Source organism: Penicillium concentricum (genome assembly GCF_028827145.1).
Source record: "Penicillium concentricum strain IBT 3081 chromosome Unknown utg000002l_segment0_segment0, whole genome shotgun sequence".
NCBI classification, from domain to species: domain Eukaryota; kingdom Fungi; phylum Ascomycota; class Eurotiomycetes; order Eurotiales; family Aspergillaceae; genus Penicillium; species Penicillium concentricum.
The window spans coordinates 4,789,842-4,803,623 of record NW_026622755.1 but is presented as its reverse complement, the minus strand read 5'-3'; the positions used below and the strand labels follow the sequence as shown (position 1 = coordinate 4,803,623).

At 47.1% G+C, this 13,782-nt stretch overlaps 7 protein-coding genes across 7 annotated transcripts; 1 reads left to right on the top strand and 6 right to left on the bottom strand.

Moving 5' to 3' along the window:
- Window positions 1-1,144: 1,144 nt before the first annotated feature.
- On the bottom strand, window positions 1,145-3,102 carry N7517_005459 (MFS transporter; the record flags this gene model as incomplete). Its single annotated transcript, XM_056723189.1, has 3 exons — window positions 1,145-1,427; window positions 1,488-2,606; window positions 2,690-3,102. 3 exons carry the CDS (start codon window positions 3,100-3,102, stop codon window positions 1,145-1,147), a joined length of 1,815 nt encoding a protein of 604 aa, XP_056579439.1.
- Window positions 3,103-3,925: 823 nt separating this feature from the next.
- Window positions 3,926-5,099, bottom strand: N7517_005458 (serine/threonine protein kinase; the record flags this gene model as incomplete). The annotated part of the gene is made up of 4 exons (XM_056723188.1): window positions 3,926-4,461; window positions 4,522-4,769; window positions 4,836-4,911; window positions 4,973-5,099. 4 exons carry the CDS (start codon window positions 5,097-5,099, stop codon window positions 3,926-3,928), a joined length of 987 nt encoding a protein of 328 aa, XP_056579438.1.
- Window positions 5,100-5,152: 53 nt separating this feature from the next.
- N7517_005457 (uncharacterized protein) lies at window positions 5,153-5,714 on the bottom strand (the record flags this gene model as incomplete). Its single annotated transcript, XM_056723187.1, has 2 exons — window positions 5,153-5,510; window positions 5,602-5,714. The coding sequence occupies 2 exons, from the start codon at window positions 5,712-5,714 to the stop codon at window positions 5,153-5,155; spliced, it is 471 nt and encodes a 156-aa protein (XP_056579437.1).
- A 658-nt stretch (window positions 5,715-6,372) lies between these two features.
- N7517_005456 (uncharacterized protein) lies at window positions 6,373-7,540 on the bottom strand (the record flags this gene model as incomplete). The annotated part of the gene is made up of 2 exons (XM_056723186.1): window positions 6,373-7,335; window positions 7,418-7,540. 2 exons carry the CDS (start codon window positions 7,538-7,540, stop codon window positions 6,373-6,375), a joined length of 1,086 nt encoding a protein of 361 aa, XP_056579436.1.
- Window positions 7,541-8,093: 553 nt separating this feature from the next.
- N7517_005455 (putative bZIP transcription factor (MetR)) lies at window positions 8,094-9,469 on the bottom strand (the record flags this gene model as incomplete). Its single annotated transcript, XM_056723185.1, has 2 exons — window positions 8,094-8,686; window positions 9,187-9,469. 2 exons carry the CDS (start codon window positions 9,467-9,469, stop codon window positions 8,094-8,096), a joined length of 876 nt encoding a protein of 291 aa, XP_056579435.1.
- Window positions 9,470-9,562: 93 nt separating this feature from the next.
- N7517_005454 (uncharacterized protein) lies at window positions 9,563-10,035 on the bottom strand (the record flags this gene model as incomplete). The annotated part of the gene is made up of 2 exons (XM_056723184.1): window positions 9,563-9,839; window positions 9,893-10,035. Coding segments are annotated over 2 exons (420 nt in total), but the record flags the coding sequence as incomplete, so codon positions are not given.
- A 2,856-nt stretch (window positions 10,036-12,891) lies between these two features.
- Window positions 12,892-13,558, top strand: N7517_005453 (uncharacterized protein; the record flags this gene model as incomplete). The annotated part of the gene is made up of 3 exons (XM_056723183.1): window positions 12,892-13,085; window positions 13,141-13,440; window positions 13,495-13,558. The coding sequence occupies 3 exons, from the start codon at window positions 12,892-12,894 to the stop codon at window positions 13,556-13,558; spliced, it is 558 nt and encodes a 185-aa protein (XP_056579433.1).
- Window positions 13,559-13,782: the final 224 nt, after the last annotated feature.

The following is a 13,782-nucleotide window of genomic DNA, read 5'->3' as shown; positions in this document are numbered from 1 at the left end:
TGAGAACCGCTGGTCCAAGTTTAGAAGCTAATGTATATGTGCCACCTGCAGAAATTAAAGGGATACTAACCCAAAAGAAGAAAGGCAAGCATCTGTACGGAGGGCGACATCTATTGATAGTCAACAGTATAGATGAGATAGAGGATACGAAAGCGATAGACCTTATATTACGCAATTTACATGCGATGATGCATCATGCTCTGGTTAAAGTGGTGTGTGAGGGACTAAAAACTACAATCGGGGTGTCTTTTGCTGCGTGTGTTACTCGATTCAACACCACGGTGATCATAACTTTGCCTCGCAAATTTCAAGGTACGCGGTATTTATACGGAGATAATTGGGTCAGATTAGTAAATTAGTGTTGAACTAGATGGATTCTCTCCTTGTTTAAGATACATACTTTTTTATATATATATATGATAACCATACAAAATGTATCTCGACAAATGCATCTAGGCAAAAATGCTTCTGGCCAAGTTAGATCCTTATGCACATCACATACCACGGTTGCAGGGAATAGTGTTGTGTGACATGAGTTGAAGACTGAATCTCTCGCTGGCAGGGATTCGTACTACTTGTCGCCCACTAGATAGTCCGATCAAACTTAGTTGAATCAAGAACTAGCTTTATAAGCCAGTAGTCTTGTCCAAGTATATCAGCATATTCTTCACTTGAACCTTAGCATGGTACACAAATCTAACTTTCAAGGGTAGTTGATATATAATATCAATAGCAGTTGGCCCCAATGGGCGGGAAAACTCCGATGTGAAGCTATGTCACCGTTGTCTGTTTCCAGGCTGAAACGTTAATATTGCGTAACACTCTGTGGTCAGAATGGAAAAGACGGATATAGAGAAATTAGGGGGTGAGGTGAATCGATTCTATGGCATGTTTGGCAGGAAGATGTTCTAGACTCCATACAAACAATAGGATTATTGTCACTTATGCTACACGAATTGAGATAAAACCTACAAACAGAGCAGTTCTGCTCTTGCAGCTTGTACCATGGTCAGAATTGGAGATGTTTGAATCAAGGTTGCTTCATTAAGAGATGTAGAGATATAGCCGCTAAAATATACACTTTTTATAATTACGTTTCCCTAATGGGAATATGATCATGTACAAGAACAAACCCATTATATGTTTATTGCCGGTGCACAGCCTCCTCCGCCTGCACTTCGGCATCCTCAGCTGCGTGTCCTTCCTGGACAGCTTCATAAAATGGCGCGAACTTGCTCTTCATCCTCAGTCTCTTACCGAAGAAGTAGAATCCAATGGGAATCGGAACAAGGACGGCTGCGACGCATCCGAGAAGCGTAGAAGCCCACTGGATACCCATGCCATTGAACATTTGGCGTGAGAAAAGTGGGAAGCTTGCTGCCACCATTGAGCGGCAGAATGTGTTTGCTGCGATGGCTGATGCGGCACTGTAGATAATAGGTTAGATAAGCCCATAAACAGTTTGAGTAATGGGGGTGATGACATACAACATAAGATATGTGTCAATCAGATAATTGAACAATTGAATGAAGATGACCAGAAGGCCAAATCCGGTAAATAGGCCACTCAAGGTGGGCACGATCCAGTGGACGGTACCACTGAAGCCGGTCCACCCAAACCAGAAGAGCCCAGCAGCGAAGAGACCACCGCCGACCATCACGGGCGGGAGACGCCACTCGGGGATGGGGACACCACCGTTCATGTCGAGTTTCTTATTGTAAGCCTTGCTAGAGAGGAGGATGTAAGACGTGGCGATGAACAGACCCACCACCATGCCGAAGAGTGGGAGACCTCCAACACCGGCGTTCATACCGTAAACACCCTGGAAGACCAGGGTGTAGGCGGTCAAGAAGCAATAGAGCAACCCGTAGATGAAACTTAGGTAGATAGTGACAGCTAGAATCAACGGCTCGTTAATCAGCAGGCGAAGCGGGCGAGAGAAGTTGTTTATGATCAGCTCTCGAAGATCGACCTCGATTTCCTCTTGCTTCGCATGGATTCCCCAGTTCTTAGTCCGGCGACGCAGCTCCGCGGCCTTTTCCACAAGGACAACAGGGGGATATGACTCCTTCAGGAAGAAAAGATTCAGGAGAAAAGCGGCGAAGCCCATAAACGCGGGGATGTAGGCGGTCCAGCGCCAGCCGAGGTAGGACATATTAATGAAGCCTCCGATGAAAGGTGCCAGGAGAGGACCCAGGAACACCGTCGAGGCGAATAGGGCAATAGCAGTACCACGAGTGCGGTTGTCCCAGATATCAGAGAACACAGCAGCTACAACTGCCAAGGGACAACTGCCGAAGATACCGCAGAAGAATCGGCAAATCAAGAGTGTTTGTAAGTCTTTTGCGACTGCGACGGCGATGTTGAAGACGCCAAATCCGAACATGGCGATGACAATGGGAATACGACGGCCCTGGAGTTCGGATAGGGGAGCCCATATCAAGGGGCCCGAGGCGTAGCCGACGATGTATAGAGAGCTGGAGAGGATGGCGACTTCGAGGCCGACGCTGAAATGACTAGACACATTGCTGGATGAAGCACTGAAAACGGCGGAATCGAAGGTGGAGCAAATACTGGTGAAGGCGAGGATGGCACTGATGTAGCATCTGGATTGGGGACGTTAGTATTGGACGGACGCTGCGCATTTAATGCGCGGTAGGATATGGAAATTCATGGTGAAACGACTCACTTCTTTTTCACAGGCCAGTTCAGCGGGTATAATGGGTCATCTGGTCCATCGAACTCCACAACGTAATCCTCCCGTGCAGGGAGAGGTGGAGGGTAAGGCTTGCCCCCACCAAAAGCTGGCAATGGAGTTAGCGACGGTCGCGATCGAAGACTCTCTCCCACGGTAAGCGCATGTTGGGCGCGTTGCGTCTCGGTCCTGCTCAATGCGCGCGATGCCCCAGTCCGATGACGTTCCAAGTCTAGCTCTGTGTTCCGCGATTGCAGCCTATGTATCTGCGGGTCATATTCAAAGGAGCTGGTCGAGCCAGTCGACGATCCGATAGAGCCTGAAGAGGCAGGTCTCTCTATTTCAGCGGAGTTCCGTGGCTTTTCGCTTGGATGTGAAGCCTCAGCCTCAGGCAGGTGATCGGCCATATTGCCAATGGCGACCGCTTTATCAATTCGGGGATTATAAGTCGATCTCGCCGATCTCCTTGGCTGCAGTATCTTTTTCCCCGTTGGGACTGTCAGAGAGATCGGAAAGGTACAGGGTGCCTTAAATATGTAGGGGAAAAGTCTTTTCTTTTTCGCCATCCAAGCGCGGGCAATTTGTTTATAAAAAAACTTTTCCCAAAAAAAAAGAGCGCCGAAAGCAACTATGATCGTCTAGACCCACCACTTAGCGGCTTCAACGTGGGATAACTGCCGAACTTATCGGGTAAAACGGAAGCATTAGAACTTCAATATTCCTATCAATTAGGACATATATCGAGATTATGTATATTGACGAGTTGCCAATATGAATGGGCAAGTCGCCATATAACTTTTTTCTCCCTTAGAAGTGAACCCAGGCAGAAATTCATGAAGCTCCGAAGTACCTAGTTACCTAGGTAGGTACCGCCTCTTTACGTCATCATGAATCAGGTCCGCCACAAGCTCGGGAGGCTTGCATATGCTATATTAAGGAAATTAGATACAATTTATAGCAGAGATTTTACAGAATTTATTCTTATATCGTACCATATACATACCTTTCGGGCTTTCAGGGGAGTGGAGATTGGGCATCTATGGCCCACAAGCCCACTATATACTCCCAAGTACGGAGTACTCCGCACATATAATATGAAAAATGTCTCAGACTTCTCCATCCTGGAACGGCCATCCTTCCTCGAATTTTTCAAGTTCCTCTTCCGTACAACTTTAGAGTCGAACCCCAAAGACTTGTTTCTCTCAACAGCATGGTCATACAAGTCATTATCTATCCAGCTATCTTCTGAAACCTGGAGCTCATCACGCCAGTCATTGGCAATTGCGCCCGAGGTTGCCCACCACTGTTTGGTTTTTTTTCGTAATCTTGAACTTCCTCCTCGGAGAATCGAATAGGAGATTCCGGAGATGCGTCTCTGCCGGGAACTTCATCCCAGATATCATTTAGATACATCAGTACGCCACGCAGAGTCGTGAGGTCTCCCCACCATTGGCGCCCGGAGTATTCCACAAGCTGCTGGCGAAGGAAGACTAGCGGGTCGCGTAGAGCTTCTAGGTGCAACTTGTTCACTGCGCTATTGGACACGCGGTATCGATAGGATAGATAGCCCATTTGAAGGTGGTAGTCAATCCCGGCTTTTTCCTGGGGGTCCATCTCGGCATATCCGAGTGGTTGAGTTCCTGGTTCCAGATTCTCAAGACTGGCCGGTGGAGAGTGTTGGAACATTTTGGGGTGTCCAGCAATGGGAGATAATGGAACGATGACCGCGTGTTGCCAGTCGATAATGGATGTTGTCCTAAATGTGTCTGGATCCACGAAGACATTCGCAAATGTAAAGTGAATTTATGGTCAGTATCGGTATGCACCAATATACGAGACGCAAGGTGAGATACCAGGGTGTCGTAATGCTGGTCGGTTCGACACATTGCCGGGGTCTTTGGGCAGAAGGTAAGGAGCCACTGCCATATACTTGCGAAGCGCCAGATAATCATGATGACACGCAGCACCTAGAAATTCGAGACTATAAGGGAAGCATTCGACTGGCTTTCCAAAATTATCTGTCCATTGGAGCTCCTTCCAGCTGTAGCAAGCAGGTATTGTGTCGGATCGTTCCCTAAATGTAGGTAAACGATTATATGAGCCAAAAAAAAACGACTTTATCATTCTCTTTTGACCTGACATACATCGGCCTATGTCCAAGTCAAGCGCCGCTCGCCGCTCGCCGCCCATGCCAAATTCCGTAGTCCGTGATTGGCCTAATGCAGTAGATATCAGCGTCGTTGGTCTCGTCTGATATACCTTGCATATACAACCTGCCTTGTAGATCAGTAGGAAGGTCGCGTTTGAAGTAAAGGCTGCCCATAGAAGCAAAAGGAAGATCAAATATCCTCTTCTCGATAGCCACAATATCGTCCACAAAAGCCTGGCGATTAGGTTCTGACATATCTAAACAGTTATTTTAACTGCTGCAATGCCTGGTGCACATTCCATGACAATTTATTCAATGCCGACTGGATTTTCCGTCGTTGAAGACCAGCCGTAGACCTTAGGCACCGGGATATCTTTTGAACTAAGAAAGGTGAGAGTAGCGACTTCACTAGCAGTGGCGTATGTCTTTGGCACTGTGCTCTGGTATGGAATTTTGACAACGGCTTGGAATCCATCTTTCATGGTAGCTATGAGTACTCGATTGAAACCGCCTTCGCTCATCTTGGAAAGTTGGGTGACCTTTCCATGGCCAAGATGGCTTGCAACCGCATCTTTAAGAGCTGTAACATTGAATGGGACATGTTGTTCCCGAATACGAGCTGCTTCATTGTATAAGAACCGCCCAGAGGAATATGAAAATAGGCTACTGTCGGTTGTCACAACTGATCGTAGGGTGAGTAAGTCTACATTGACGAAGACACAGAAGACAACACCCGAGAAGCTTGATCAAGACCCACCTTGGAATGATCGGCAGTGACTTGTGAACCTTTTTGATTCTTGTTTGGCATGGTACAGTTGTGGTGTTGACAAAGTTGCTCGACGCGCGTGAGAAATCCGTGGACTGTGCCATGATGCCAAGCGAACAATCGGAGACCAAACTCGAGTCGACATCTTCAGAAGAGGACTTGATATTTGTGTTGTCCCGAAATTTTAAAGCCAGTGAGTTTCAATGTTGTCAAGTTTGCTCAGGGGTTTGACAAGGTCAGCCTGCCCAGGCAGGCTGCTGCATGTCTGATGAGTCAGGTTTTATACAGACCCCGGCATGGATGGTCTCCTTGAAGGATTTTGAAAACGGCAACAATGTCTTAGGAATCACTCTGTATCCTTCAGCGCAAAGGTATATACATCATAGGAAACAAAACCCTCATTTGTACCAACTTGTACCCGCATTAGATGGCCCGCTTGGGCGAGGCTTTGATTTCAGCCCCCAAGTCCCTGCTGCCAAGTGTTCTAATTTGAAGACCGGGTTGCTGATTGGACATTCTCACTCAACGTATGGGTCTATATCCATCGAGATCTTCAACGGCATGCAGCCAAAGTTAGGCTGCATGGATGAGAGGATCCACCGAAAGTAGGCTGCGCAACGACTGTTCGAGGAAATGTTACTCGGGTCTGTTTTTCTAAAAACGATTACCTTTGATTTGAAGCCTGATTCACTCTTGGCCTATGTAGCAGGCTAATATCATACGGTCACCACACAAGAGAGACCACTGGACCCATCCAAACCCTCACTCCTTTTTCGCAACAACCACAATCCCCCTCACGACCCTCCCCTTAGCCCACCACGCGAAAGAAAACCTGGCCGCGCGATACTTCCCCATTTTAATCCCAAACGGCCTGGCCTCCTCAACCCTGCGCTTAATGAAACCCGCCAACCCTCCGAAAACGTGCTGCGAGACATCTCGGATCTCAATAAATGCAGGATTGTACCCAGCCGTAACAAGTAGCTCCACATATTCCTTCTCGGTTACGAAATTCCCGAACGGCGAGTTCGTGCCCCAGCACACGAGTCGGAGGAGGATCTTTTCGTACCAGGTTATACTATTAGATAGTATCATGTCGAAGGCCATGAATGAGGCATTGAGCGAGTTGTGTGCATAGGTCAGGATAGGCAGGCGTGAGGGGCGGAAGTGATACATTGTGTCCAGGGCCAGGAGCCATGTAGATATGTCTTCATTTTCATTTTGTTTGGTTGACGCGTCTGCAAGTGTTGTGATTGATTTCTTCAACTCCCCAGTCCAAGAGCTCGGGACCGCAGCATCTGCGCAGAAGATATCTGCCTCGATAGATTCTTCACTGTCTCTCCGCGTTTCTTGTATGCGGCGTGAGCCGAGCGCTGCCTGCGCTGGTTCCAGCGTGATTCCAATATAGGAATCCAGGCGTAGCGAAGAAGAAGATTGCAGCTTGGTCTTACTATGGCGAGACCGCAGGCCTGACACTGATGGTTGGATATCTGACTGAGTACTGGAGATAGAGGCAGGGGTTGCCGTCCCGGTCTCAGTCCCAGATTCAGGACCGGAGTGGGATGTAGAAGAGGAGCCATGTAAAATCTTTGTCAGATACAATGACTGATCACCACAGCCACACCCGACATCCAGGATTCTCAAGGCGGACGCCTTCTCCGTTGATAGCGCAGCCGTGAGAACCTGATCGAGGAGCGCTTGACAGGCTTCTGGGAAGTCATTTGTGTACTAGGAGGTGGGTCAATGTGGATTCAAAAAGGTGATTTGGGCCAGACAATTGGTTAAATGGTCTTTATTTGAGTGGATTTACCTCCCAGTACCCCATATTCATCCACATACTCTGCGCTGGGAGCTGTATGTTGAGGACGGCATGGTCCAGACCGTACACGTTTGCATGTGGTTTGCGCAGGGCGCTCTTGAGGAAGTCTAGCATTTCTTAAAAGTGCTGGTGGGGGATGGGAATGGGAATAGAGAACAATTCTTCCTCTTTCGTCAAATTCTGTAAGCCAGGGTGTGGAGCTTCCTGGGTGGACCAGTCAGCTACTAATGCCAAGCTATGTCGGTCTACTCCGTAGTACGTACCCCGTATACGTTGTACTATGTATCTGGAGGTAAGCGGGGGTTTGTTCTGATGGATAACCTACGCGAGTTCGACAGGCATAAAATTTGGCTGAAACATATGTATAACTCTAATACCTAAAACTGCGTGAAGAGATCATCACTCATTCACCCACCACCCCCCTCGACCTGCAGATGATAAGATCTGCAGTAGCTCTGGCTGCTAATAACAAAGAAAATAACATGGCTGGAAAAGAACACTATGAACAAGAAATCAAAGATAGTGACGTGGGACTAACAGGGAAAAGCCCAGGACAGTCACCACCTGAAGCAGCAGAGTAGAGTAGCAGGGCAATCAAATAAGACTGGGGTTTCTTTTTTTGATAATTTTGCCGGTTTTTTTCTTCTTTTGGCATTGGGACAATGCTTTATACAGTAGTGCCCACTCCGTGCTTCAGGTCGGAGATACTTGAGCCATCAGTCTTCTGTGAGGCCAAGAACTTCTTGAACATATCCGAGATATCTTGCTCAGACTGCTCGTCGGCACCGTTCTTCTCCATGATCAGACCACGGAGCCAGTGGTTCTCCAGCTCGAGCTGAGACACGCGAGCCTCAAGAATGTCGTTCTTGTCGGTGGTTTCCTTGACGGTCTGCTCGAGAGCAGCCTCACGTTGCTTCTTCTTCACACGGAAGCGAGCACTGGCAGCGGTGTTACGGCGGCGCTTGTCCTCCTCAGCCATGTGGCGACCAGCCTCCTCGGCGTTCTCCTGGGTGGAGTTTGACGAGTTCTTGCGCTTGGTACCGGTAACTGGAGTGGAAGGCGACATCGAAACAGAGGATGGAGCCGGAGCGACCTTCGGAGCGGTGTTGATTGGCGCAGGCTGGATGGGTGCCTGGTTTGCAGCCATAGGCCCATTAGAAACGGACGGAACCGCCGAAAAGTGGGCATTGTGCATGGGCACCTGGGCATTGGAGCCAGTCAGATCGGGCTGGTAATCGGACATGCCATTGAGTCCCTCCGCTATAAAGCCATTAGCATTTAATTTCCAAGCAATATCCACATCGCGGGTTTCGGTGTCCCGAAGAGTAGAGTTGACAGTCCGAGAGTCCGAGCAGTGCCGATCACGTGAAATGGCGTAATAGCGGAGAGGATTCACGCCAACGACCAAAGTCAAATTTGAGTGGAAGAAAACCCTGCTAGGGCCACGGGAAGGATGACCTGCAGGGTTCAAACTTTTCGAGGCGGGAGGTCATAGCTGTGAAAGTGCATGGGATGGTATTCAAGGTATGAAGCGCATGAAGCGCCAAAAATGCCCAAGACATGACTCGTGTAATAGGCATAAATGACGAATTTATAAGGCAACCAATGAAACATGTAAAAATGTAGACAATGGTCCCATGGACAATATTGTGAACGAGTCCGCGGGGTATGGTGTGATCAGGGGAAAGACATGCAGCTCAGGACTCGGGACTACCCAACCAGCGATGCGAAAGATAGAAACTGAAATCAGGCACACTTACCATTCAGGAAATCCAAGAACTTCAGATCGTCATTTTGTACGGATTGGTCTGAGACGGCCTCGTGTGTCTTGCTGTCTTCTGGGAATGAAGGCAGACCGCCAAAGTCGGTAAATTTGTCGAACTCGAAGAACTCGGTATTGGTGAACAGAGCTAGATCCTCATCGTTGAAGGTAGTCTGCTGCTGTTGCTGCTGCTGGGCCTGGTCGTACGGCGATGGAATTGCGTTCAAGTCATCGAGGTATTGCGAGAAGTTGGGCATGCGGCGCCCATTGTAGTTGGCCATGATGAAGGCTTTCCCGTTTTCTCGGGTACAATCAGTTTGAGGCAGGTGCCGATGAACTTGGAAATGCGCGTTGCGCAGGCGGAGAGACGTGACTCAGATACCGAATGCGGCTCGGTGCGGATGTGTCGCGAGTGCGATGGATGTCGAAGCACCTGCGAGGTGATTGTATTTCGATTCGTGTGAATCGTGAATTTGGCGATGTTGTAGGATAGAAGCCGGAGAGAAGGAGACAGAAGTTGGGGCCACAAGTGGGTTTTTTCTATGAACGTTCAGTGGGGGAAAGCCCGGGGGCCGGAGGGGTGGATGATGATTAATCTCCTGATTTGCCTTCATTTGCCTCCCAATCCGGATACACTGCGGGATTCTGTTTCTGGAAATATTCTATAATTACATCTATATGTGCATTTTTCTCTTCCGATTTACCCTACAATTTTATTCCTTCCCATACTCCATGTCGATATGTCTAAAATCTTATAGAAATTAATTGAAGGCCGAGAATCGGAGTCCACCGAGTTTAAATCCTCGGTTCCACGTTCCCATTTTCGAATTAGGGAATTCCCCGATCCTCTATTTTCCTTATATTATTTTATATTATGTATTATTGCGTTCTAGGGTATGAGATGAATACTGCACGAATCACGCATTACTCTATTCCTCCAATCCTACAATGCCTCATTTTCCTACTTCTCAATAAAAGCGATAAACGCGGCTCCCACACAAAACGGACACCGAAATGGGCCCCCGAAATCGGGGTCTGCAACCGCTGATTGGTGGACCTTGACAGCTTGGTCAGCGTATAACCCAGCCCTGGAGGAACGCCCTTCGTGTTCAGGTGAAGTTATTCCTGGTTGTTCCGAGGTGGCTCCGAATTATTCATCAGCATAGGTCATTTTAATGCCTTATCTTAGTGTGAGAATTATGTATTACAACCCTGTCATACTGACTATATGAGATCCTTGATCAAGCACAGACTTTTTACAAGGGTTTCAAACTCGATGCGGTTTAGCCCTGATCTCAGTGCACTGGCCACTGGCTCTATGAGGAATAAAATCAATATCTTAGCTTTATTAGGAATCATCAATTCGATGCAAAAATGAGCACTCTTGTTCCAATAGTGGATACAACTAGCATGTGGAATCGTTTTCTTGGTATCCCCACACTAATATACATAAAGCGTACATTGTAGATCCCGCAACGTGATGCTGTCATAGTCTCTATCCTATTATGCTAACCTACATACCTTCTTATTGGCCCATTGAGCTTCACCTCTATGAAAGGAGCGTTCGCTTACGCTTTCAGAACAAATCCAGGTAGGAATCCAAAATGAAAATAAGTTAGCTTTGTCGAGCCTTAGGACTCGCGCGAAGGTTAAGACCGAATCAAGTCGAAACACTCAAAATACTCTCTCGTAACGGCAACAAGAGTCCCGGCTTTTCATTTCATCGCGATGGGGCGGAAGAAAAAAACATAAGAATTGCTTAAAAGAGAGCAGAGCTGATATTCTGGGCTGGGTGTGCTCTTATTATGTCCCAGTTCACTAGAAGTGTTCTGTTGTTGGCAAAAACCACAGCTCCGTCCTTTTACTCAGGTCTATAGCACTTAGACCTACTATTTATATCCCAGGCTTGAGATTTATCTGTCTAGAGAAGCTAGAATATTTTAGAAGAGAGTGAGGTCGAATACCCATATCGAGGAATAGGTATGGGTATCTCATTACAACATAGTAGCCTCCCCCCAACACCACTACAATCAAAGCACTCTACAAGGTTAATATATATTTCCAAAATCCCGAATTTCTCAGTCAGTATTCGACTGTATACATAGACTGCTTTTCTAACATAGCATAAACTAGCCCGGATAACTTTGTTCCTGTCATCCGAAGATAAAAGCAAACCTTTCTTCGAATGGACTGTCGCCAACGAGCATCTCGAGGCACGATGCATGTTTAATTCAACGAAATGCTCCCTAGTGTAAATTTCACAGCCTACAGCCTTGTTGGGATCGCAGCCAGGATGATACCATTATCCGAAGCTAGTCAGTATCAATTCAATTTGCTTGTAATTATACAGAGTTCATTGTGTTTTTCCGTGTATTATACCTAACAAGTAATTGTAGCCAAGAAACAATACCAATATATCATGAGTAAAAAGAAATAAAACAAAACGGGGATCTAAGAAACAGTAGATGTATGGTACAAATATAACTTGGAGTTCAGCAAGCAACACATTGGAGTGAGCTTCTCGGCTAAAAATATGAGACATCTAATAGAACTCACCGAGTGTTCCACGGATTCCGGGTGGCCTTAGCCTTCCAAGTCCGATATAAATGTGAAACGTAGCTTGAGGGATGGGTTGGACAATTTTTGACGTTTGTATATGTATGGGTGGAAGGACGAGAGCCCTGGGGAGATAGGTCTAGATAGTGTATGCAACGTGAGTTCGCCCTGATATGTCAAATATACAAACCCCCTGAGATAAGCAAAACGGGAATACAAAAGTCCCATAAGGTCTTGCTAACTTGCACAGGCATAGGTACCCTGTAGGCCCAAGGCCCGGCAGTCACTTCCAGCTGACTCTCCACTACAGGTAGGGCTCAACATCAGACAGAAATGCACTTTTGTTTTGTGGTGTCGAGAACAAAACTTTTAAGTGGTTTGGATGCTTGCTACATATACCAATCCAAGTAAAGATATGAAAGACATGGGTCCAAGGCCGAATCTGATTGCAAAACTGCTTGGTTCTTCGGCCAGAATTTGGAGGCTTGGTATTACCCTGCGAGACGTCACACTGCAACACTCTTGAGAACTTATTCCCACTTTTATGATTTCACAAGATATGAATCAACTATATGGAAATCGATGACACGTTGCTCAGCTAGCCAAATGACTACAGATAGCTCTCACGCATGACTCGACCAACAGTGCATGCATACTATTAGATTTCGTACTAAATATCTCTTGCTAGGTGTGTCAAATGAGGCAAACAACCCGAAAGCAACCTCTGATGATCTGTTTGAGTAAGTAAGACAAGCCCAATGGCGGGCAAGGGCATCCCAGTTCTGCTTTGTCCCTACTGACATAGTATTCTTCCAGTAAGCATCATAGGCGAAATGCCAAGTTCACTCGATTGCTAGAAGAAGACGTCGGCCGGTAATATAATCTTCTCGCGGCAACTTTGAAACGGATGAGCCTCGAAAGGCCTATCGGAACAACCTGATCATTCGGGACATTATTGCGCAGCAGAAAGTCTCCCACAACTACTGTCAAACCCGAAGTCCTAACTATCCAAAGTGCCCGTATTTAGGGCAAGGACTCTTTACAAAGCCTCCCCGTCCAGATTCTCAACCGCAAATATCATTCCCACTGCAGCAACCCGCATGAACATGACGCAGGAATGAGAGCAACTGTCTATCCCCCATCAAGAATGGGCCAAAAAGGTCCATCATCTATATCAAACCCATCGTCCCTCCAGTTTGTCACAGGCCAACCAGGGAGCAACACCGACAGGAATGAGCATAAAAACAACAGTACTGAAAATCCAGAAGATAACATAGACCAAAACCTGGACGAGTCTTCCGAGCAAGAATGGTTTCAAACAGGAGTCGACTTTGTTTTATCGTAAGTATTCGCATCTTCCACCAATATTCTTGACATTATGCTCACGGACTTGGAGACTGGAACGGCCATGTCTGTCGCACATCTCAAGCGCACATCCCTCTGGCCATGCTATGTCAATACAAGGCACACTTCTACAGCTTGCACCCCCAACCCTCGACAGCGATTTGCGATGGCAGGTTTCAGCGGAAGTATTTCAAACGCTGTTTGAGATGGCGGACAAGCTTGACTTGGATGGGTACATAACGCCCGTCCAGGCGTGGAACAGGATAAGGGATCATGAGAACTTTCCACGGTTGACGCGTGAGAGATTGAAAACACTGGAGAATGCCATGAGGTCTAATATCAGGTGTCAGGGGTGAGTAATTTGTTCTTTTGTACATTGCTAAGTTTGTGCACTAATGTACTGCAGATTCGCAGCGATTATGGAAGAAGCCATCTTCGAGATATTGCTCAACAAAACTCTTGGTCCGTGATCAACGGTTTCTTCGAGAATCCAACATTTGACCGAGCTTTGGGTTTGATGCCTAGTTTTGCTTTTCCTTTTTTTTCCACTTGTATTATTTGCCCCTGGGGGGTTCTAGGAATACATTTGACGCCCATTGGTATATCTGTTCCACAAGGACAGACCGATGCCATATTTATCGAAGTCTAACCATTGACTCTCCAACCCCCTGGCAGCAGTACCATCCAATAGCTA